At 41.2% G+C, this 24,055-nt stretch overlaps 1 protein-coding gene across 1 annotated transcript in view; it reads left to right on the top strand.

Moving 5' to 3' along the window:
- Positions 1-24,055, top strand: part of Dnaaf11 (dynein axonemal assembly factor 11) — a 111,306-nt gene that overhangs the window by 35,378 nt on the left and 51,873 nt on the right. The window contains exons 4-8 of the mRNA XM_052747916.1: positions 1,426-1,598; positions 8,040-8,260; positions 13,803-13,994; positions 16,669-16,746; positions 21,007-21,072. Coding sequence (XP_052603876.1) covers positions 1,426-1,598; positions 8,040-8,260; positions 13,803-13,994; positions 16,669-16,746; positions 21,007-21,072 — 730 coding nt within the window. The remainder of the gene's footprint in view (positions 1-1,425; positions 1,599-8,039; positions 8,261-13,802; positions 13,995-16,668; positions 16,747-21,006; positions 21,073-24,055) is intronic.

Genomic DNA, 24,055 nt, shown 5'->3' with positions numbered 1-24,055 from the left:
TTTCCAATCCTGTCAATAAACAGCACTGAGCACATCACTGCAATTCTATAGACAAGGAAGCTAAGGCTTGTAACTTACCCAAGGTCATAATATCAAGGATGATTCAAGTTATCAGAGCATCTGGCCATTTGTATAACAAAGAATGGATAAATCAAACTTACTATATAACTCTGCTTGTAGTTTCTTATTCTTTTTCTATTTTTTTTTGGGGGGGATGTTTGGAACTCAGAGATTGGCCTATTTTTGCCTACTGAATGCTGGGATTAAAGGTGTTTTCTACCACCACCCAGTCCTCCAACCTTTTTTCTAATTTTTTTTCAAGACAGAATTTCTCTGTGTAGCCCTTGACATTCTGGCCTTCTTCTATTTGTTTTTAAAGAGGGCATCAAAAAAACTTTATTTCTTCACTTTTCCTGATATTTCAGTTCTTGGTGGCCTTAGAACCAGTGACTCTTCTGGGTGACTCTGCAAATTTTAATTCTGATACATTACTTTTAGGAGATGATTTTTCTTTGGGAGGCACTTCCCATCATCACCTTCCTCGGTAAAATGCCCTAAGCTCCTAGTAAAATGCTCAAGAAGGCAGCATCATGTATACAGTATCAACCATGCCTGTATGATGCCTATCCTAGGAGCCGAAGATATATTGCTTTCTCTGTTCCAGATAAATGACCAAATCCAAACCTTTATCAGCCCGAGTCTTACAAATATGAGATGGAAATGGTTCTTACCCAGGCTGGAAGGACCAAAAGGATTGAAAATCAGAACTGTAGATAGAAAAGTGAGATAAGACTAAGAATTTGAGTTGAGATTTCTGAAAAACCATTCATTGGTAAGCAATGCATATAATCAGAAGATTAACAATATTGTAGTAGAATATTATTTTAAGGTGTGTTACTTTTGTTTATGTTGCATTTGTTTAACTCTGTGAAACTGTGTTACTGTGCCTGTGTAAAACACCTGATGGTCTAATAAAGAGCTAAATGGCCAATAGCAAGGCAGGAGAAAGGATAGGAAGGGCTGATAGGCAGAGAATATATATAGAGGGAGAAATCTGGGAAGAGAGGATCGAGCAGCCAGAGAAGGACACCAGGGGCCAGCCACCCAGCTACACAGCAAGCCATGGAGATAGAATTTACAGAAGTAAGAATGGGAACAGCCCAGAGGCAAAAGGTAGACAGGATACATTAAGAAAAGCTGGCAAAAAACTAAGCCAAGCTAAGGCCAGACATTCATAAATAAGAATAAGCTGCCATGTGTAAATTTATTTGGGAGCTGAGTGGTGGGTCTCTCCAAAAAAGAGACAAAAACAACAACAACACAATATCACAACTCCTCCATCTAATATTTGCTATTGCACAAATTTATTACTGCAGCCATTTTTTTCCTCTGATTTTTCTTTTCTCTTTCTTCTTACCTCAACAGGATGTGAGTGGCTGACCAAACTTGACCTGACTGTAAATTTCATTGGTGAGCTGAGCAGCGTTAAAACCCTGAAGCACAACATCCATCTAAAGGAGCTCTTCCTCATGGGTAACCCGTGTGCTGACTTTGATGGCTACAGGCAGTATGTGGTAGTGACCTTACAACAGCTAAAGGTATGCTTAGAGAAAGGGGGGGAAAGGAGGGGGAGACAAAAAATGGAAATGCAGAGAAAGACGAGAAGAAGCAACCATACTGATTCCTTGTTTCTTCGTGGAATTGTTAGGGGAAATTTGTTGCTTCAGAGATGGGAATATTCTAGAGAATAAAATTGCATTCTTTGCTTTCTAAACCTTTGCCATTGTTTTTGAAACGTTACCAAATCTTGAAAAGGTAAGTCACATATTTATCCACTGTCTCATCAAAACAGAACATAGCCATTTGTTGACAAGTTTGAGTCATCCTTTGTGATGTGAGAGGCAGAGGAGAAGCAGAAGGACTAGAGCAGGTTCAAGGCCAACCCGGTCTACACCGTGAGTTCAAAGCCAGCCAAGGATGCACAGCGAGACCTGCCTGAAATAGCGACAACCAGTCAAACCAAAGTGAACAGCTTTCCGTGCCCCATCTTCTGAGTTGGGTTTGAATGACATGGGGCATGAGATTGACATCTCTAACAAACCTTTGCGTGATGCTTCAGGTCACTCAGCTGAGGACTGCTGTTGTGTTCTGTGTGTCCAGCAAAAGCAGTTGCTTTCGTTTCTTCCCTTTATTCTCACATCAGAACAATAGATTTCTGGCACCAAATGTACCAGGGTTTCTAAATACACATCAAACAACGGTCATTTCTTCAGCAGCTGGGTGTCCTTAATCTAGTTCACTCCTGATACCACATGGAGATAGTGTTTAGATCTCATCCCAAGCCTGCAAGACTGCCTCCCAGGGTTAGGTGCCAGTCATGAGTCCCAGTAGTTTTTAATTTGTACTTCTGACTTATAATCAGGATTTCCATGATCCCCTTTTCAGTTTGTATTAATAAATTAATTAATTTATTAATTAATAACTATAAAGATACTTCTTTATATTTATTTGTTTATTATGAAGGATATTACAAAGGACCCAGTTAAAGAGCTGTACAGGTGAGGTCTGGGAGAGAGAGCTTGATGTCTCATGTCCTATCTGAGTGTGCATATGGTCAGTGACAAGGAATTCTTTTGAATGCTGTTTTTGATTTTATGGACCCTTATGGCATAAAGTCTACTGAGGTCCTCCATCCTTCATTCCTCAATGGGTATGGAACAGGAAGCCTGCTGAATGAGGAGGGTTTTACTACAAGGTAATTGAGAGAATTTCTTTCTTTCTTTTTTTTTTTTTGGTGTGTGTGTGTGTGTGTGTGTGTGTGTGTGTGTGTGTGTGTGTGTGTGTAAGCCAGGGAACAACTCCAGTGTCATCCTCAAGAACACCCTCCACCTCTTTTGAGGCAAGGTATCTCACTGGTCTAGAGCTCACCAATTAGGCTAGACAGGCTGGTGGCCAGGTATCTTTCTTCGTCTGCTTCCCTAAATGTTGGGAGTGAGCATGTGCCATCATGCCTGGCATTTTTATGTGAAATCTAGGGATCAGATTCACATCTTTATGCTCATGACGCAAGCACTAAAACAACTGCACCAGCTCCCCAGCTCTAGAGAATTTTGCTATAATCCCCTAAAGGTAAGAGGACATTATAGATTTTTCATGACTCACTTTGGGGAAGGCATTATAAATCAGGTACAATGGTTAAATGGTTAAAATCAAACTATGTATCATATGTTCATATTTTCCACTATATCCCCCCAAATCTAAAAATTTTAGAGCTAATATTATTTAGAATAATTTTAGATCTACTATTTAGGGAAAAAATTGATTTCTAGAGAAAGTATACAACTGAGATTATTAAAGGGAGAATATTAGTTTTCACACAAGTCCAAAGTTCTCAGCCCATGTGTGGCTCTAGGCTTTTGCAGCAAGAAGACAGGAATGCATTGGTTTTGTGACATTGATTGGTTTAGTTCTCGGAGGGCATTTGTTCCTTCATCTTCAGTGTTCTCTGTGGTTGGGAAGTCGCTGACTGCTGGAGTCTAGAACACCTTTCTTCTCATGCAAAATTTCTTAGACTGTGAAAATGAGTCAGATAATTGAGCCTAGAATCATTTTAACAAATTAAGCAAGATAGTCATCATTGCATAAGGTCTTCCTAGATAAGGAATGGTATGAAGCAGTTTATGCTAGAAGTGGATCCTGGAGATTGAGCCTGGGAGTCATTAACCTGAAGGAATCAGGGACTGGAACCACATGGTCTCCACAACTGGGCTTGTCTGTCTCCTGTGATCAGGCCAAAGTTGTGAGATGTCACTAGGTACTGAAAACGGTCATGAGTAGTTCAGGGTGCTTTGTGCACCATGTCTCTGAGGTCCCAGGCCCACACAGGAGACCGTGAAGTGTATTAGTGACACGAAGTTGGAGCTCAAGAATTGCCCCTCCTTGTTTTTTTGGCCAGACACTCCTGGAAAAGGGAACAGGAGGGCCCTGCTCTTCCATGTCTGACTTTGAGCCCCCACTGTCCACCATACACGTACCTACTGCTGTTCTCTGAGTTACATAAACCACTGGATCAAGACTTTCAGAAGACTGCACTCTCTCTGCCTCCACAGAAGGCCACTCATGCTTGTGGAAAAACAGTATTAGGAAATGTGCTTACTGATGTTTAGAAACAGAGGGATGCACTTTTGAATCTGACTTACCATGTCACTGAGAGTCTGTGAGGTGTGTTTGAAAGGAACTATGGGGGTAGATGTGTTAATTTGCTAGGATTGTGGTGAGAAAAGTGCAGTCTGTAGCTTAAATGACAGAAACCACTTATCCCATAGCTCTGAGAACAAATGATCCAGATGAAGTTATAGAAAATAGGCTGAGTTGGGTCCTTCTCAGGTCCATGCGGTAAACTCCATACCTGTCTCTGGCTGGCATTACTTGGCATTCTTTGGCTTGCACACTTGTCCCTCTGGCCTCTGCCTTAGTCTTCTTACACTGTTCTCAGACCTCTGTTCCTTCACATGAATTTACTTTTGTAGCTGCACCAGTTATATGGGATTATTCCGATATGGTCTTTACCCAAATGAATTATACCTACACTGTCCCTATGTCCAAATAATCTGTTTTTGTGGTCCTAGAGTAAGAACTTCAACTTAGCCTCTAAGAACAAAGGAGGTGTGAAGAGACCCAATCTTTTGCAAGGGTTTCCTGATGTTTGCACCACTTCAGGTAGTGAGTGGGCACTGATCATGGTAGCTCACAGCATGGTATTACTCACAATCCAAACTATGAGATGCTGGCCCTTTTTATTTTACTCATCTCTAGCTGGGTGTTGATTGTTCCTGTAGGGCATTTTAGTGAAGCCCCGAGCCAAGCTCAGCTGCTTTCCTCTGCAGTGACCCATGCACAGTTATCATCAGTAAGCATGGACAAATGCAGTTATTACTAGTAAGTGCATATCTGTGCATGGTTACCATCAGTGTGGACCCATGACAGTTACCACCAAGTAAGCATGGACACCATGTACCGTTATCAGTAAGAGTGGACCCATGCAAGGTATCATCACCAAGCGTGAACACACTGCTGCTCCAAGTACAGGGATCCTGCCTGGAGGAAGGTCAGGAAATGCTAAAGCTTCCACTGTCTTTTCTGCTCTAGGTCTGCTTAGCTTGGAAGGGGTTTTTCAGACTTGGAAAATACATGGGGGAAATTTGATCATTGCTTAACAGAAGTCTTCAAATAAATGAGGTCCCTACAATAGGTGGCTGGGCATAGGGTCAAATATGAAGCCAGTTCTCTGTATGAGGTCTCTAATCTGGAAGGTGATGGAGGGTTCTTTGGTCATGTTCTTAGGAACAGTACATGATAAAAATTTAAAACATTTATGAAGACGTTATAAATCAAATAGGCAAATATGCTACAGACACAACCAAGAACAGCACCTTGCTTCCCAAAGTTCATCAGAATTCTAGGTTAAAAATTTCTATTTAGCTAGAATCTTCCAATCTAATACAATAATATCTAATGCATATTTATGTTAATATTTATGGTCTCATTTACATAAATATACCAATATTGACTTACAAATTTACATATTGTGCTTATTACGATTTATTTTTTTATGTCATGAATATTTTTCATTCAGAATTTTCCAACTTGACTCAAGATTAAACTGTGTGGCTTTTAGAAAGTGCACTACAGCCACTTTTCTTACCTTTAATGATAGCTTCAATAGGAGGTGAGTTTATCACCATGGCCTCAGTGTTCACAGAAGGATGCTAGAAACGAAGAGCCTTTGAAAAGCCTGGAACTCTTCTAATGCTTTTCTGCACAGACAGCATGTCACATTTCTCCTGATTTCCATGATGATACACCACTTTAAAGATATATTTTAAAGCCAGATATTAGATGAAAGCCAGAAATTAATATATTTTAAAATTCAAGAGAGTGAAAATCAAACATCTAACTAAAAATGTTTTTCTCTTTTACTTTGGCTGCCAGGAAGCTTAAAATGAAATCTCTGGCCTATGCAAAGCAGCTATATGAGTCTCATGAAAACATGTTTCCTAATCTCTTCATTATCATTTTAATGTATAATATGACTTATCCAAGTAACTGGACATTTTATACTTCATTAAGTTTGTATTTCATTAAATTCACTTTGTGAAGGATTCCTATTCCTGTTTCAGAAGATTAACACAAATTTAATGCCTTAAAGCAAAGCAAATTCACCTTAGGGTTCTGAAGATCACAGATCTGACATGTGAAATGTAGGTGTAGAGGCAGAAATCTAGGTGTTGGCAGGGCTGTTAGTCATAGGGGAAAACACGTGCCTTGCTGTTTGACACCTCTAGAGGGCGCCTGTACCTTTCGACTTATGGCCACTTCTGGGTTTTCTTTTCTTCTTTTCTTTTCTTTCCTTTTCCTTTTTTCTTTTCTTTCCCTCCCCCTCCCCATCTCTCTCTCCTTCCTTCCTTTCTTTTTTTCCTTCTTTTGTTTCATACAATGAAATTTAACGATACATGATTTATCTCTTCACACACAATGAGAAGAGAGACACACCTAAACTTGTTTTAAAATGATCAAGATGGCTTTAAAAAGGAGCTGGGGTTTTGAAAGGAAGCCAGTATTTCAGACACCCTTAAATAGGCAATTGTGAGTAGGCAAATGGGTCCAGGAGTCAAACTGTGGAATTCATAAGTTTAAGACCTCTGTCTTCACCTACTTCTATAACTCTGAGGCTTGTGCTTGCACTTCCAACTTTCTTACTAATAGGCTCTCCGTAATCCGATGGGGAACTACTTGCTCACCCAAGATCATTAACTACATCACATCTAAGTCTCTTTGACCAGATGAGGTGACGTTCACAGTGACTGGATCATAGGTACCAAGGGAAACCATTGTTGGCCAAGTGGGTCAATCTAAATTCCCTACCTACCTCATTCTGTAGAATGAGGCTGAGCTAATAATAGATCTCTTTGAACTGGAAGCTTTGACATTTTCTATTTTAGTTGGCATTTTGTTTTTGCCATTTGCTTATGTGTATTTGGGGGTGGGGCATGTATGTATGTACTTGTGTGTTCATGTGGGGGGCATGTGTACATATTGGAATTGTTTGTGTATATAGATAGAGTTCAGAGTATTACTTCAGGAATTAATCCTCCTCAGGAGCTACGTTGTATACACTGCGTTGTGTATTTTTTGTTAGGGACTCTCACTGGGACCTAGTACTTACCAATTAGGGTAGGATGCTCTATGCCTAAGAGCCCCAGGGTCTTACCTGTGTTCAGCTCCACTGCTCTGGAATTACAAGGGTGCACCACAACACAATGGCTTTTTACCTGGGTCCAAGGGGTAGAACACAGTCCTTATGTTTGTGCAGCAAACAATTTATTGACTGAACTATCATCTCACCCTGTATGTCTACATTTTAATTTGGAAAAAATATAAATATTGTATAAACACCGTCTATAACAAGGAACACATTATTAAGGTCTTCAAGGGTGGCACATGAGCTGATCTGGGTTGGGGTTCCTTGTGTGAGGCCCTTTCCATGAAGAGGCTTACAGAATGCCATTGTTACAGGAGCTGTGACTTGATTTAAGCATCAACACTCTTAATATAGTGAGCAGTTATGAAATTAATAGAAATATTTTGAGAGCTTGTCATTAATTATTTTGACAGAAGACCTACTTATTTCCAGTGAGGGTGCTTTGTAAACCTTATTACTTGAGCATTGATTTAGACAAATATTTCTGATATTTCCCATTAATTACTTTGTTTTAATTCTCTGTTGCTATGGCATTATTATTTCTAACTTAAAAATATATCAGTCAACATAAACGTGGGGCTGATCCTTCCCATCCTCCCTCCTTCTTTCCTTCCTTTCTCCCCCTCGCCTTCCTTCCTACCTTTGCAAGTTGGCATCGTCTGGCCTTGAACTCCTGGAAGTCCTCCTGCCTCAATCACCTGAGTGCTAGTATTACAGGCATGAATCACTTTGTTTGGCTGAATTGAATAATTGTACTCTTTGTTGCTTTTTGTTTAAGTGGTTGGATGGCAAAGAAATAGAGCGTTCTGAAAGGATCCAGGCATTGCAGAACTACCCAGCAGTTGAACAGCAAATCAGAGAGCAGGAGAAAGCTTACTGCCTTAGACGAGCCAAAGAAAAAGAGGAGGCTCAGAGGAAACTCGAGGAAGAACATGAAGACAAGAAAAAAAGCTGCCCAGGCTTTGATGGGCGTTGGTACACAGACACTCAAGCTGTTTGGTGAGTAGTGATTTGGTCTCTTGTTAACTCCATTAAAACAGCAGCAGTATCTGCGCCCCCATTGCCCCTGCAAGATATTCACAGCGTCAATTATGTTCCAGAATATAACATGGCAAGGGGGCGAGGCATCATGAGCATCCCATGATCATGATTCTAGAAGGATTTCTTCCCTTAGAAAAATTGCTTTTCCCAACCAGCAACTTGCATTAGCATCTGAAATTATCCCAAAAGAAATCTCTCTAAACATGTACAGGAAAGATGAATTAACAGGTGTACTTTGATTTCTAAGGCAGGAATAGTTTAGAAAGTTAAATGCAAATTACACAATTATAAAATGAATAATTCTGATTGCATCATAAAACATTCTATTTTGTGAATTATATAGTGAATACATTTTTAAATATGATTAATAACCCTCTAATTGATCTCTTATGAATCTGAATTTTTCATGGTATTTATTTTAAGTGGATCAAAAGTATAGTCACTTGATTCAATTCCACATATGAAAGTTTTAACTATTTCTTAAAATTGAGAAAATAATAATTATAAAATATTTCAGATGTATACAAATGCTTTATAAACAATTGAGCAAGAAGCTATTGTTACATCATCCAGACAGAATGAGTGACAGTCATTTGTGTGCTTGCAATGAATCTTTTAGAAAAAAGTGAAATGTCATGAAAACATTAGAAGCCTGCTTAGTATTCTTCTGTTCTGTTCCCCTCTTCATCCTCAGTGGTGTCTGCTGCCTTGAAGCCTGCATATACTTGGTATATATTTTAATGTAGCTGGGCATGATGGCTCACTCCTTTAACACCAGCATTTGGGAAGCAGAGGCAGGCAAATCTTTGTGAGTTCCAGGCCAGCCAGGGCTGCATAGTGACATCTGTCTAAAAAATATCTTAATGTAGTTCAACTTATTTTGATACATTTTGTCTTTCTCATGATATCCTTCATGACATGACATCTGTCTATCTGTACTTAAGCCCTGTCAGTGATGTAAGCTAGGGTACTTGCTGACCTATTGAGTCATTGGCTTAGTTGGAGAGGAAAAGGAAGTACCTCCCCCAAGACTCCGGGGGGGGGGGGGGGGGGACATCACCGAGGTACAGAGTCTACAAGAAGGGCAGATAAGCATTTTCTCTCTCAACTAAATGAAGAGTAGAAAAGATGGGTAGTGAGTCACAGCTGCCTATAGAACAGTGAACATGAAAGGGGAACTGCCAGCATTTCCCATGGTGGTGACCTGGGAATGTCTCACAGGCAATGTACGGATGTTAGGAGGAACCAGGCTTGAGGTGTTCTAAAGGGATACCACCAGGATAGTGGCCACAATAAGAGACTATGGCCTGAAAGGTCAGTGTCAGACACTCAGGAGTTGTCCCAGAAGGATCAAGTAAGTATATTGACCACCTCAACAGGGAGCAATGTGGTTGGAGAACTCTTGTATCTCTAAAAATGACTAAGATATCCAGGAAGAGAGAAGCCGTTGTCTGGACAGAGAGGCAGCACTAGGAAGGTTACAGGAGCAATGGTCAAGTGGGCGATGACACTCACTTCTCCTTCCCATTCTCCCAGGCTGGGGACTCTAATCAGGCATAATGATGGGCACAGAGGTGAAAAATAGTTAGGCAAGAGAGTGGGAGTAGACTGTGCATCTCTCCCAGGCAAAACCAACTGTGATCTGCGCCAGGACAGATTGGAACTTGCAGAAGGAATCAGGGGCTTCGGCTTAGATGGAAGTCTTGAGTTTTATTTAAACTGTAGACATTTTAAGGCCTGGAAGTGAGTCTTAGCTGGAATGAGTTTATTCTTGAACAGCGATTGTAGGTCCTGCTGATTGGTGGGAAGAGGGACAAAGGAGAGTGAATTTGAAGGAATGCATGGGATGGAATTCTGTTCTTTCTATAGAGAGTTCCAACACTGTCATCAGCTACATACATTTGGATTCAGTTTGATTTTGAAGACTTAAATCACTTAGCTAATTTCTCTACTGGCTTTTCTTTACCAAAATCTTTTCTATATTTTATTTATTTATTTATTGAGAATTTCATTTAAAGTATTTGGATGATACTCTGTTCTCTTTGCCAACCCCTCCCAGATCTTTCCCTCTCCTTACTCACCCATTTCATGTTCTCTCTCTCTCTTTCTTAAAAAAAAGACCAAAAAAAAAACCAGTGTGCATGTGCGTACATGCACACACACACACACACACAACACACACACATGTATCCACACACACACACATCTACACACATACATCTAAACACACACATACACATACACACACACATACACACACATATATCCACACACACATACACACATATACATACACACACAAACACATACACACACAATACACATGCACACGTACACACACTACACTCACACTCACATGCACACAACACACGCACTCTCATACATGCACGTACACACCACATACCACACATGCATGCACACATACATGCATGCACATAACACACACATATACACACAATACACATGCAACCAACATGCACACTCACATGCATGCACACAACACATACACACACTCATACATGCATGCACATAACACACACACACACACACACACACACACACACACACACACACATACACACACACACACACCACACCACACCACAGAAACTGATTTGTGTTGACCAACCACACAGGGCATGCAGCCCACCCTGGAGTGTGGTTGATATACCACACTTAACTCTAGGTCAAAGCACTTCCTTTCAGTGATTTGAATTGTTTTCTTTAGTGACACCCCACTGGAGAAAACTGAGTTTCCTTCTCCAACAGCTACCAATTGCAAATAGTATCTTGGTTAGAGGTGGGACTTTGTGTCCACTTCCCTTTTTCAGTGGTGGGATTTTGTCTGTCTTGAACCTTGCTTCCACAGTTGCTATGAGTTCATGTGTTCATCAGTCTTCATGTGTATGGAAGACACTGTTTCATTGGAGTCATTTATCATCTCAGGTCCTTAAAGTCTTTCTGCCCCCTCTTCCACATAGACCCCTGAGCTTTGAGGGGAGGGATTTGATTAGACATTCCATTGAGCACTGAATGCTCCAAAGTCTCTCTGTACATTGTTTAGTTGTGGGTCCCTATATTATTACTATCTGCTGCAAGAAGCATCTCTGATGTAGGGAGAACAGTGTGCTCATCTATGGGCCACATGTCACTAGGAGTCATTTATTGCTATGTTCATTTAGCAAAATATTAGTATTAGTTTTTCATAAGTAGAGGGTTTTTTTTAAACCATTTTTATTCATCTATTTACTTTACATCCCAGCCACAGCCTCTCCCCCCAACCTCCCCTCCCAGTCCCTCTCCCAAACCTTTTCTCCCACCCCCAATCTCTTCCTCTTTTGTCTCCATCCAGGAAAGGGCAGGTCTCCTATGAGTATCAACAAAACAGGCTATATCAAGTTGCAGTAAGACTAAGCTCCTCCCCATGTGTTAAGGCCATGCCAGGTGACACAGTATGAGAAGCAGGAATCCAAAAGCCAGTAAAAAGAGTCGCAGTAGTGGATAAGTAGCCTGAACTGGCCTTCTCCTGTGACTGGATTGGTGCCTGGCTCAATTTTGTCATCAGAGAGGTGTAATCCAGCAACGGATAGAGGCAGATGCAGAGGCCCACAGCCAGGCATTTGGCAGAGTTCGGGAATCATGCAGGTGCATGCCTGTGTGGTATGTGGTGTGTAGATGCATGTATGAGAGTGTATGTGTGTTGTGTGCATGCATGTGAGTGTGCGTGTTGTGTGTGTGAGTTTGGGAATCTTGCAGGAGGAGGAGAAAAGAGTGTAGGAGCCAGAGGGGTCAAGGACACTATGGGAAGGCTGACACAGTCACCTAATCTGGTCTCATAGGGGCTCATAGAGACTGAACCAACAACCAAGGGGCCTGCACGAGACTGACCCAGGCACTGTGCGTCTATGTTACAGTAGCCTGTTCCTTTTATGGGACTCCTAACAGTGGGAGTAGGAACTGTCTCTGACTCTTTTTTTTAACCATTTTTAAGTTTTAGATTGTAAAGGGTTAAAGTAAGTCAACTAGTCACTTTATAGGAAAAGGTTATCTAAGAATGCAGCCAATTAGTCCAGTGGCAATTCTCCAGATGTTGTAGAGTGTTACTGATACCCCATAGGTTGATGTTTCTATACCAGAAAGAACTTTAGCTCTAGGGCAAAGCACTTTTTTTTCCAGTTATTTTCATTATTTTATTCACTGAAATGTCTAGTTACAGTTTATATCATGTAAAAAAAAACAAGCAGAACTTTTTTCTATGTTCTATCTGTATTATCTAAATTTCAGTAATTTTGTCCCATCAATGTTGGATTTTGTTTTGTTCCCGAGATAGCGTTTCTCTGTGTAGTTTTGGTGCCTGTCCTGGATCTCACTCTGTAGACCAGGCTGGCCTCGAACTCAAACAGAGATCCCCCTGGCTCTGCCTCCCAAGTGCTGGGATGAAAGGCGTGTGCCACCACTGCCTGGCCCCATCATTTTTTTAAATAAAAATAGTGTTCTTCCTGTAGATCAATTAAAATAGACTTTTTCAGTAACAGCCCCCAAACCTAATGAATACTGAGTAATTATTTAATATACCTAGAACTAATAGCTTCAAATAAGTTTTCATTGAATACTATTTTTTAACAGAGTGTGCATTCTGGGGAGTGATGAGGGGAGGGAGTCCATGCCAGTGTTTATTGTTTATTAGTATCATTTTCTCTCTACTAGAACAGAACTATGTCCTGAAAGTGGTCTCATGGTCTATCTTGCCCAGGATTCTGGCTCAGTAAATGTCTTGAATTCCTGTTGAACAAATGCTGAATAGTTCATAAAATACGCATTCAGTTACACAGAGAGATCATTTAATTCTCAGACAATACACAAAGTAGGATAAAAGAGAGAACAGAGAGCTGCCGCCATACAAAGCAGCATAATCAGAAGTGAACCATGAAAACTAAAGTGGAGGACATACCACGAGTAGCCCCGCATGTCTCTTGAGAGCATTTAGAGGGAGACATTATTGAAGAACCAGGAAGTCAAGTGATCTCACTGTCTATTAGAGCCAGAACTAGGAGCAGTGTAGAGAGAGGATGATGTGAGGAATAGGGCTGGAAGTGGGGAAACTGCAAAGGTTCAGTGATCTCCGTGCTCAGCTAATCATCAGAACCTCCTACAAGATATCACAAGGACCCGTGGGTCCCACTCCACATCTGTGAATAAACTCTGGTGAGAGCTCAGAAATCTGTTTGTGAAGCTCCCCAGCCAACTCATATTAACTAGGTATATGCACACTCGGACTGGATACTGTGATATTTTAAAGATAGAAGATGAGGGTCTGCCTCAGTACTGAGGCAAATATTTCCTCCATCTTAGCACATGTGAACTCCCAAGGATATTTGTCATTAACAGATAAGAAGTTTTAACATAGGAAAGCATAAGGCGTTTAAGAGGAAGCATTAAAGATGAGACTCCTATGTCTATTCTTGGGCTTACATGCTCTGGGTCTGTTTGCTTTGCCCAGCCCATCTTCTATAGAGAACAAAGGCCATCTCCAGGTACCAGAAATACAAGAAGAGGGGCACAGCACAAAGAAATCAGACGAAAGTGAAGATGACTTGGCATTCTGGAACAAACCCTCTGTGTTCACTCCTGAATCTAGATTGGAAACTCTTCGACACATGAAGAAACAACGTAAATCCCAAGATAAGTTAAGGTATTCCATTTTCCCCTGTAGTTGCATGAGACAACACTCTCTCGTGGACTGTACATTCTTGATTGTACATGTTTTATCTGTTGTCTGTGCCAAACCATTATTAACCATCACCCATGAATCTTCCCTGTTCCAAATATAGCTTTTTTGTTGAATTTTATTGGTTAAGTTCCATTAACATAAAAACACATATTTAGAACATCATGGATTATGACATTTTAGATGGGATTTTGTTTTATTTCTTTTTAGCTGCTTCACATATATCTAGAAATAGGATGGCCTAGGTTAGAAATACTACTTAAGGCTCAAAGGAAAAGATTATTTTGTGGGATGAATGAATTTCTTTAAGTCTGTTTGGTTAATTTGTAAAATTAGGAATTAGAGTTAGTTTCATTAAGGTTTTTATTCTCATGGTACAACTTTCCTGGACATTTCACAGTGCGATGCCACTTTGAAGAGTTTAGATGTAATTTCACTACTTCTTAATTTCTAGGATCCATAAGCAATGCTTTTGTCAACTACACCTTTTCATAAATAGGCTGTTTCTTTCCACTCCATGTCAATGCTGAAGTCTAGTATGTGAAGTATATCACTGACAGGGATACTTGGAATGTGTGAGCTTCAGAATGTCATCAATTAGCTCTGAATAGCTGTCTGCATGGCAACGAGATGAATAAAAAAAACAGTGTTTTCTATGATTGCCAATGAAAAGCAAGAAACTGAGTAGAAAGACTACTACAATTCTCTGCCACTTCCACAAAATGCTCTTCAGTATTTGGAGAGATAGGGAGGTGCAAAATGTAGTGATTTGTTTAAGAGCACACATTGCCTTGAGAATAGCATGAGAGCAGCATCAGAAAATGAACATTCCTGTCCTGACCCTACCGCCCTCAGTGATGCTTGAAAGTACCTCACTTTTCATCTGATTCTCCTCTGTTAAGCAGAACACATCACCTGTTTTAATACTGCACTGTATTTTTTTTTTTGAGAAAAGCAGATGAGCCAATTAAACATGAAGATTCCATATAGATTTAAAAGCCCTTTGATAGTTTTTGTTGTTGTTGTTGTTTTGAGATGGGGTTTCTTTGTGTAGTTTTGGTGCCTGTCCTGGATCTTGCTCTGTAGACCAGGCTGGCCTTGAACTCACAGAGATCCACCTGGCTCTGCCTCCCAAGTGCTGGGATTAAAGGTGTGTCCAGCCCTTAAAAGCCCTTTGAAATATAGACTATATATTTGTAAACTTACAGTATTCTTAACATATGTACTCATGTACCTGAATATGTATTGATTATGTAAGTATTATGTAGTGCACTAAGCCTAGAACAAGAAGGAATTTTTTTTTCTCCCTAACACTTAAAAGAGTACAGCTGATTTGAATGGAGGTCTCATTCACCCTGTTTAGTCTCTGAGATGTATGCCTGCCTCTCTGAGTACATGAGCAATTTCATTAGTTGGGAGAACGCAAGAACACAGGGCAGCCCTTTGCCCTACCTGAACTCTTGTCCATGCTGGCAAGAGCAAACCTTAGTGTTTCTGGATCCCTTCCTCTTCTTAAGTCACTAAAATAACTTGACCAGATCAGGAAGCTCAGTTAATGTGGAAAAGAATTTGATATTAAAACAATAAAGTTGATTAACACAAACTCTCTATTTAAAAGACAGTAGAAATTCAAGGCTCATGATTACCTATGGTGATATCATCCTTTCTTGTATCCCTATGTGTCTGTTTACACATTCAAACATTATTTGCAGTAAAGAAAAACATGTGCTAACTTTTTGCTTCACATATTCCATTTTACTCACTTTCTCCTATGCTGCCGTTCAGCACAGTAAGAATGAACAAACTTGGGTTGATATGCTTTTTTCTCTCCCTGTAACTGTGTAAAGCTCCACTAACATCTGTATAAATAAACCTCTACTGTGGCTTGAGTTTGATGGGGCCTAGTTCCGTGGTCTAGCACTTCCCTGGCATGTATGTGCCCCTTGATTCAATCCCAGCTCTACAAAAAAAAATAAACTTCCATGGTGTATACTTGCTTGCTAAATACATCATCACCATTTTTCTTCAACAGTGTGTAAAGAGCAAGCACATTTTTTAACAGTTGTGAGGTGCTTCTTAATGTTATGTAGCACCGTGGAGCCAATCAGTCCTGCACTGATAGACATTCTTGGCACTTCTGGACTCACCCCTGGAAATGATGCTGTGAGAAGTGTCACTTTCATGTTCCTTATGCATCAGTATTTTTATTTCCACAGGATAGATTTTGCTTGTATTTCAAAAATTGTAATTTTAACTAAAGCAGAAGTTCCATATACACACGTGGAGAATTGACAGTTATCTGGGTAAATCCTGCATAAAACAGACTCATTTAAATATTCATGAGTATTTCATGAAAGGGGATTTACTTCCTCACTTCAAATTCCCTGGCAAATTGTCTTGGTCACATTTTTGCTTTGGAGATACAGCTATAACCATGTAAAACTTGGCTTGATTTTTGACTAGCAGTGTAGAATTAAGAGGACCGACTCTGTAAGTGAATTGTGAGTATAGTAACAAATGCCTGATTAAGTTTCTTGAAGTATTTCACAAAGATGTATTAGTAATGTTTATACTCATTTTGTTCTCCTCAACTACTGATGCCTGCCCCTTGGTCTCTCCCATCACCTTCAACCTTAAGTGGAGATAAGAAGAAAGTGAAACCACCCCGGACTTTGGTCACTGAAGATGGGAAGGTCCTGAATGTCAATGAAGCCAAGTATGTGAGGACAGCTGGAGACACTGAGGGTCCACTAGTGCACACACACTGCTGTGGCCTCTGTGACAGGCTTGCTCTGATGAGAGAGAGCATGTTGACCACTGTGAATGAGTTTGATGAGTGTAACAGGAATGTCATTTTTTGCATGGTTAAAAGTCAGACATCTCTGGTTATTTCTAGTGCATAGTTCTCCTGGTTTCTAGAAAACGATCCTGACATATGGAAATCATAGTTATTTATGCATCCCATGAAATCTTGGACCATATACAGTTTTATGCCTGAAAACTGTCACTGCATCATTGTTGTGTTTATGAATTTTTGAAAATCTGTCACAAGCAATCTGTCTGAGAACATCAAGGCATCTCCTTTATGTCTACATTTTCCCTGGAATACATACATCTACAGAGCATTCAAAAGCTAGAGAAAGGCACTGCTATAAATACCTTAGTCAAGGAGAGAGGTAAACTTGGAAATCCTCAAGTCTCAGAATACCTGAGCTACCCTGTGTGTGTGTGTCTGTCTGAAAGCTGAGAACTAGAGAGCATACCCACAGTGCCTTTTATAATCACAATACAGATAAGAAGCCTATGGGCTAAATCTCATTAGCTTCATTTCATTACTCAAAACCCATTTATTGCCATCATTTCATTTGCTATGTCATTACCACAACAAAGATGATCTAGAGTCATCCCAGGCATTGCTCGTCTTCACTGAAAGCATGTTTGGCCCACAGAATATCATCTCTTTAGGTCAGTGATAGGCCGAAGTCACATAGTTATTAAGCCGATGCATCGGGCTTGTACACACTGTCCTAGTGTAATGATTTCCATGACTGGATCTCCAGTCTCCCACTTGGCATGCCCCCTTTTCACTCAGCAGACAGGAATGCAGCTCCAGACACTAGGCTAGGTACTGCTGATGCAGCAGTGTATGTGACAGGAGCTGCCTTCACCAAATCTCAAAGCCTAATGGGAAGATACTCTATCTTCAGCTTCAACGGGGAGAAGGGAGACCCTCAGAACCTTACATACTCTTGTACAGAGCACCATTCTTTCTACCACGCTAATTACCCTACCTGCCCTAAAGCCAGTTCTCTTGAGAAGACTCTGAAGAAATTACTCTTTACTGCCCCCTAGTCCCTTCATTCCTTGGCCACCACTCCTCCTTCATTTGTCCTCGTCAGAATTATACCCCCTTATATCTATCCCAATTTTCTTTTCCCCTTTCCCTGTCTGCCATCCACCTGCATTTTTTGGATCTCACAGATCCATCACCAGCATCATTCCCTCCCTCAGGCGATGTATATCTATGTCTACTGATTAAGACCAGAGCTTCTGTTTCTACCATTGACCAAATTCTTTCTCTCCACCAACCTCAGGTAAAGTTATGGCCCGCAGCAAGGTGCAGCCTATCTGATTCCCTTTACCTAAAATCTCACAGCCCCTGTTCAATGTTCATCCCTTCTTCTTAGTCTTCTACATAACCCCAGTCAGTCCCGCACTACCTGCCCTCTCAGTTCATGGAAGATCCTAGCACTTAGGTTTCCATTTCTCTGCCTCATGAACCCCACCCTCAGTCCTGGTGACTTTTGACATAGTTTTGTCCCCTCAGCTCAGCCACAAGGTCCTGGTTTCATTCCTCTCCATGCTGCCATCAGTGGCCTGTGGGCTGAGCCTTAACCTCGTCAATTCACTGAGCATTATCCCCAGTGCCACAGGCTCCATTCACACAGGAATCCGTCCACTCTCCAGCTTTGCTTATGGTCACCACACTGTGTTCTCTTCTTGATTTGGTCTTTTGTATCCCTCACAGAAATTCATCCTCAGCAGAATCTTCAGCTCCCTCTTTTCGCCTGTCCATCATCACCAACTCACAAATCCAGGCATTGTTTAATCTTGAGCATTCCTCCTGCTCAGTGTGCATGGAGTAAAGCATCCATCGTTACCACAAGTCTCAAGTCAACTGTTTGCCCTGTACTGTCCTGATAAACATTCTCTCAGTCACTTGCAGGCAGTGGTCACGCCTCTTTCTCCTTCTCATCTCCAGCACGGCCTTATGATCCTATAGTCTTAAAGACCTTGCTTCTTCACTGGAAAAAAAAATCAACCAGGTGTCTTCTGTTTCCCGTGGTAGACACTATTCTTCTATGATGGCTGAACTTGCTGTCAAAACCTAGCCCCCTTGCTGGCTCACTGATTTAGCATCTCTTACCATCAAAGGCTTAACTTCTCAGTGACTCCTGCTGTCCTGCAGTACTCCTGTGTACTCCCCTGGACCAATGGCACCAGCACACAGGCAGATTTCAGTAACTTTAATCTTAACAAAAACAAGGCCTCTCCTTCTCAAATTTCTGTCAACTTCTGCTTCTCTGGCCCAAGCAGTAGCCAAATTTCTTAGCATGCTTGTCAGTACTCAGTCTCTGACATTTTACTGTGTGTTTCTTCTCCCCCCACCTCTCTCTCTCTCTCTCTCTCTCTCTCTCTCTCTCTCTCTCTCTCTCTCTCTCTCTCTCTCTCGATAGGGTTTCTCTGTGTAGCCCCAGCTGTCCTGGAACTCTCTTTGTAGACCAGAACATAAGGCAATAATTAAAAATAAATCCTGTAGCTTTGACTGCAGTGTTCACACTACACATAACAAGTTCCTGCCTCTGCCCTGGATTCAAAACTTCAGTATTCGGTGAGCTTAGTGGCATCAGTTTGCTGGTATACATGACTGAAAAAGAATGAATGATTTCTAACCCCCTACTTACTGCTCTCACCTCTCCCCCATGCTTGCCTCCCACTGTCTCCATCTCAGTATCAGTTATCTCCCCATCAGTGCTAAAGCCCAGATCCCTTGATTCCTGATTCTCCTCTCCCCGACTTTTATCAGTGATTGCCATACACTTTTATTTCCATAGCACCCAAGACCAACTACTCATCAGCTCCTTCACATCTGTCTTAGAGTGGGCCAATGCTACCTTTTACCTAGACAATTACAACAGCTTGATAAGTAGTCTCCATGATTCATGTGTTACTGTGATCTCTTACTCTCAGCTGAATAAAGGAGTCAGGAAAGGACATTGACGTTGTTTCTTAGGGGAAGTTCCTGGGAATTTGCCTACAACTCATTCCTTCATATGTCCTAACCTTGGCTCAAGGAAGGGTAGAAAATGGTATCTTTATTCTGTATAGCCATGTGCTTCACGGGGTTCTATTACTAGAGATAAAGGGAAAACTGTAGGGACTTTCCTAGTGATCCTCAACATGGAAAAACAAAAACAAAAAACCTCTAAAACTAGTTTTAAGTTACACAGGAAGAGAGTTCAAATTAGCTGACTGTAGAATTGTCTGGTAAGTAGAGAGGACCACACACAGAGGTCTCCCAAGAGGTAAGAAGTGCAGGGCTTGTTTGAGACTCTGAAGAAGACTGTATGGTTAGAGTGTTGGTAACAAGGGTCTTTGCTACAGCAGACCTGAAACGAATAGCCAAATTTACAGGTTAATTTGTACTTTTCAAACAATTTAGTGTATATTGTTTAATGATGTTTGGTTATACTGATTATAGTTTAATAAATGAGTTGCTCAAATTGAAACTGACCAAGTAATTCTGGGGAATATGCTGCCAGTGTCACAGTTATACTTAGGACTCAGCCAGGGGATGTAGTTGAAGGGTCAGGGGCTTTGGATCTTGCCTATCCAGCCTCCTGTGCCTTTTCTCTGAGCATCTCCACCTCTGTGAACCTCTGTTTCTTTAACTATAAAATAGATGTTATAAATTACTGGCTGTGTCTCAGCATTTCCCAGGACAAAAGGGATAGCAATATGAAAGAGGATGATAAAATGTGGCAAGGAAAATGAAGGAAGACTGCCAGGGACTTGAGGAACGGGTTGTTGGAAGCACAGCACACAGAGGTAGCATTTATGTCCCCCAGAAGGACACCCATGCTCTAGTTGAGTTCTGGCAAACCCAAATTAAATGGAAAAGAGCACTTCAGCCACCAGGTGTCTCCATCTCTGCACCAAACCAAAGCTAGTGCTTTGCATATGATATCCCTTAAAAAACTCACATGTCAACAAAGTCAGCAAGAGGAATTTGTCTATAGGCTTCCTAGACGTCTCAAAAAAATTTTTAAATTAGCATAGATGTCTTATTGTCTAATTGGCAAAGTAAGTTTGGCATCGAGGATTTTTATATACCAGTTGTCATTTACTTTTGATTATATGATGGGGTTATCTTTACAATGTACTAAAGCCACCTCCCTCCATGTGTCCTTTATAGACTTGATTTCTCTTTGAAAGATGATGAGAAACACAACCAGATCATCCTGGACCTGGCTGTCTATAGGTAAAACATTTTATATATTCATTCCCATGGCCTTCCCATTAGATCTCTTTCTAGGTAGCAACCCCTTGAGTTCTGAAACACAGAAATGAAAGTCGGTTTGCTGTTTTAAAGAGATAGAGTGCTCACTGTAATTTTTTTTAAAAAGATTTATTCTTATTTTATATGTATGATTGTTTGCCTGTGTGAATGTATGTGCACCATGTACATGCTTGGTGCCCACAGAGGACATTATAGGGCACTGGAGTCCCTGGAGCTGGAGTCACAGGTGGTCATGAGCCATTGTGCTTGGAACCTGAACCCAGATCCTCGGCAAGATTGACAAGTGCTCTTAGCCACCAAGCCATCTCTATATTCCTCACTGTAATTTTAAATGCACAAAGATTATAAAGGAGGAACCAATAATCCCACAGCCCCATGGCTATGGACCCTTGAATCCTGCAGGCAGAGTTGAACTGATTCTCAGAACTATGCTATTTTCTGATGCTCATATCTCAAGTACCCTTTGCTCTAGTCTGTTACTTTACTTTGGCAGCCCTCTTTGGTTTACAAAATGCTGTGACAGAACAATGAACCCTAAGGGTCAGCCTTCTCATCCCACCTTAGAGCCCTTGATCACAGAGACATTCTGATCTGAGCTCCCCACATTATGACTGGTTCTCAGTTGTACTGGTTCTCCAGTGGACAGGCATGACTACAGTGGCAAGGTGACCTGTTTGCCCCTCATGGCCACAGCAGACTATTAATTCTCTCTTCTAAACATCCTGGGACTTGACACTCAACACTCAGCCTGTATCATCCCCTACCCTTCCTGTAACACAAACCTGAAGTTATCCAGGTCACTCCACCTCATTGCTTGACAGTGTTAGATTTGGATTACTGCCCTGGTGACTTCTGATCATTCCATTCCATGTGAACCCACTTCCCTGTGCCTGTGCCATTCTCATTGTCAATGTCTCTGTCCTTCAGCCTCTGATGAGATGTCACCTTATGAGAGAGGACCCTGCCCACTGTTTGAGAAGAACAGGGCCTGCCCTTCCCCAGAACTTCCCTCCACTCCTTGCTCTTTGCTTACTTTTTGACAAAGTATAGATTTCCTTGTGGTTTTAAATTTTGAGGTCAAGGAAGAAATGTTATTTGGCCTGTACACCTCTAGAACCTGAAATAGTAGCCAGTGCCTGTTAGGAGGACCATAGTTGCAGTGAGGGAGGGAGGGAGGGAGGGAGGGAGGGAGGGAGGGAGGGAGGGAGGGAGGGACAATAACGGAGTCCATGAACATGTCCCTAAAAGTGCTGGTATAGGCCTGTGTGTAGTTAATGGCTTCTTACATGTTCTGTGTTTCATTTTGTATTGCAGTAGCTGTGGGAGGTGAGAGAGACTGATACTCTATATTGATATAGGAAAAGGTGTATTTTTCAGAGAGTGACTTTTGTCAAAGTAAACAATAATTGGAGAAGCTAGACCATAATTGCTTAGGTCTTTCTCCAACTTTGCTTGTATAATTGTGGCAAATTACACATAACATAACATAGTCCATGTCAAGATGTTTCAGAATATACAATTCAGTAGCACTTGGTAATGTCACAGTGTTGTTTAACCATTAGACATTGTTAACTCAATCCCATATCTACCAAGCAGTCTTCATTTCTTCCTCCTTATGGTAATCACTAATGTAAGTTCTGTATCCTTAAATGAGCATATGCTAGAAGTTTTATATAGTTGGAGTCATACAGTGTATGGCCTTTGTGACTTCATGACTTATCCATTTTTGCCATGTGTTAGAATTTCCTTCCTTTGTATGGCTTCATGATACTCCATTGTGTGGGTATACTACATATTGTTTATTTTTCAGTTTCTGGGTGTTTGTGTTGTTTTCACTTTGGCTATGCTGAATGGGGGTGAGTCTTCGATGCTCTCCTATTTTTCACACCATGCTCTTTCCCACCTTCTACTCCATTCTCTGCCTACTTGCTGCCTGCTCCTCCCTGCCTTTGAAGGAAACCCCATCTTTCCCATACCGATTTCATACCCGTCATTCTTACAACGCTCCAACCTCCATTTCTGGTTTTCTTTGTTGTTGTTGTTGTTGTGGAGGTAAATATTCATAGTTTCACCCTTTTCAGTCCTTCTCACTTTTAGGTTATTTCTGGAGTTTATCAACACATGAGACTATCTATGAAGTTCAACCCATTCATAATGGATTTATTCAAAAACCACAGCATGCTTCCCCTGTGGGAGGCATGAGGAGATTGTCACCAGCATATTCCACATAGATACAGCTCTCCATTATCTTATGCTCCAGCTTAGGACACAGGCACTAAGCAGTAAGACACCTAATGAGTAACCACAGAGGGAGGAAGGCTCTAGGTAGGAAAGTATGTTAGAAGGGAGAGCTCAGGGAAACAGAGTATCAGGGCGTGAGGCTGGTGGTTGGCAGTGTGAGGTGGCCAGTGGAACTTGTTGCCCTGAGCAATGAGAACTGGGAGATGAGGGGTAGCTTGCTCTATAAAGAACTGGTAGAAAACAAAGGCACTGTGGGCAGGTGCTGGCGAACACATGAGAATCTGAAGCATGGGAGAGGACTCTGTCCTCTTTTTATTACAGCTTAAGAGCTAATGACGTAATACTTTATTAATGTGAACTGTCTAAGGGACATTGCTTGTGTGTCTTCATAGCACTTTTAGAGGGCAGAGTGCTCTTCACTGTACAGAGGAAGAAACAGATTGATCAGGAGCTTGGAAATGTGGTCTAAGGCCGTGAAGCAGGAATCAGAGGAGTGAATTCCTCACAAACCTATATGACTCCAAAGCTTGGGCCTTTGGTCCCCACCCCAGCCTCCTGGATGAGCACCCACTGTCTTAATATTTGTGATTTTTGAATCATTGCCCCATTTTCTTATATTCACAATCATTTTTTAAAATATAGTTACTCGACTAAACTTACTTTAATGTGTGGTATAAAATCTAGCTGTTGCGTTTGGCCAGGA

The sequence above is a fragment of the Peromyscus californicus genome, unplaced genomic scaffold (genome assembly GCF_007827085.1).
Source record: "Peromyscus californicus insignis strain IS unplaced genomic scaffold, ASM782708v3 Scaffold_20__1_contigs__length_68692818, whole genome shotgun sequence".
Taxonomy (NCBI): Eukaryota; Metazoa; Chordata; class Mammalia; order Rodentia; family Cricetidae; genus Peromyscus; species Peromyscus californicus.
Note: the sequence above shows the minus strand (reverse complement) of the source record. Positions and strands in the feature narration are given on the sequence as shown.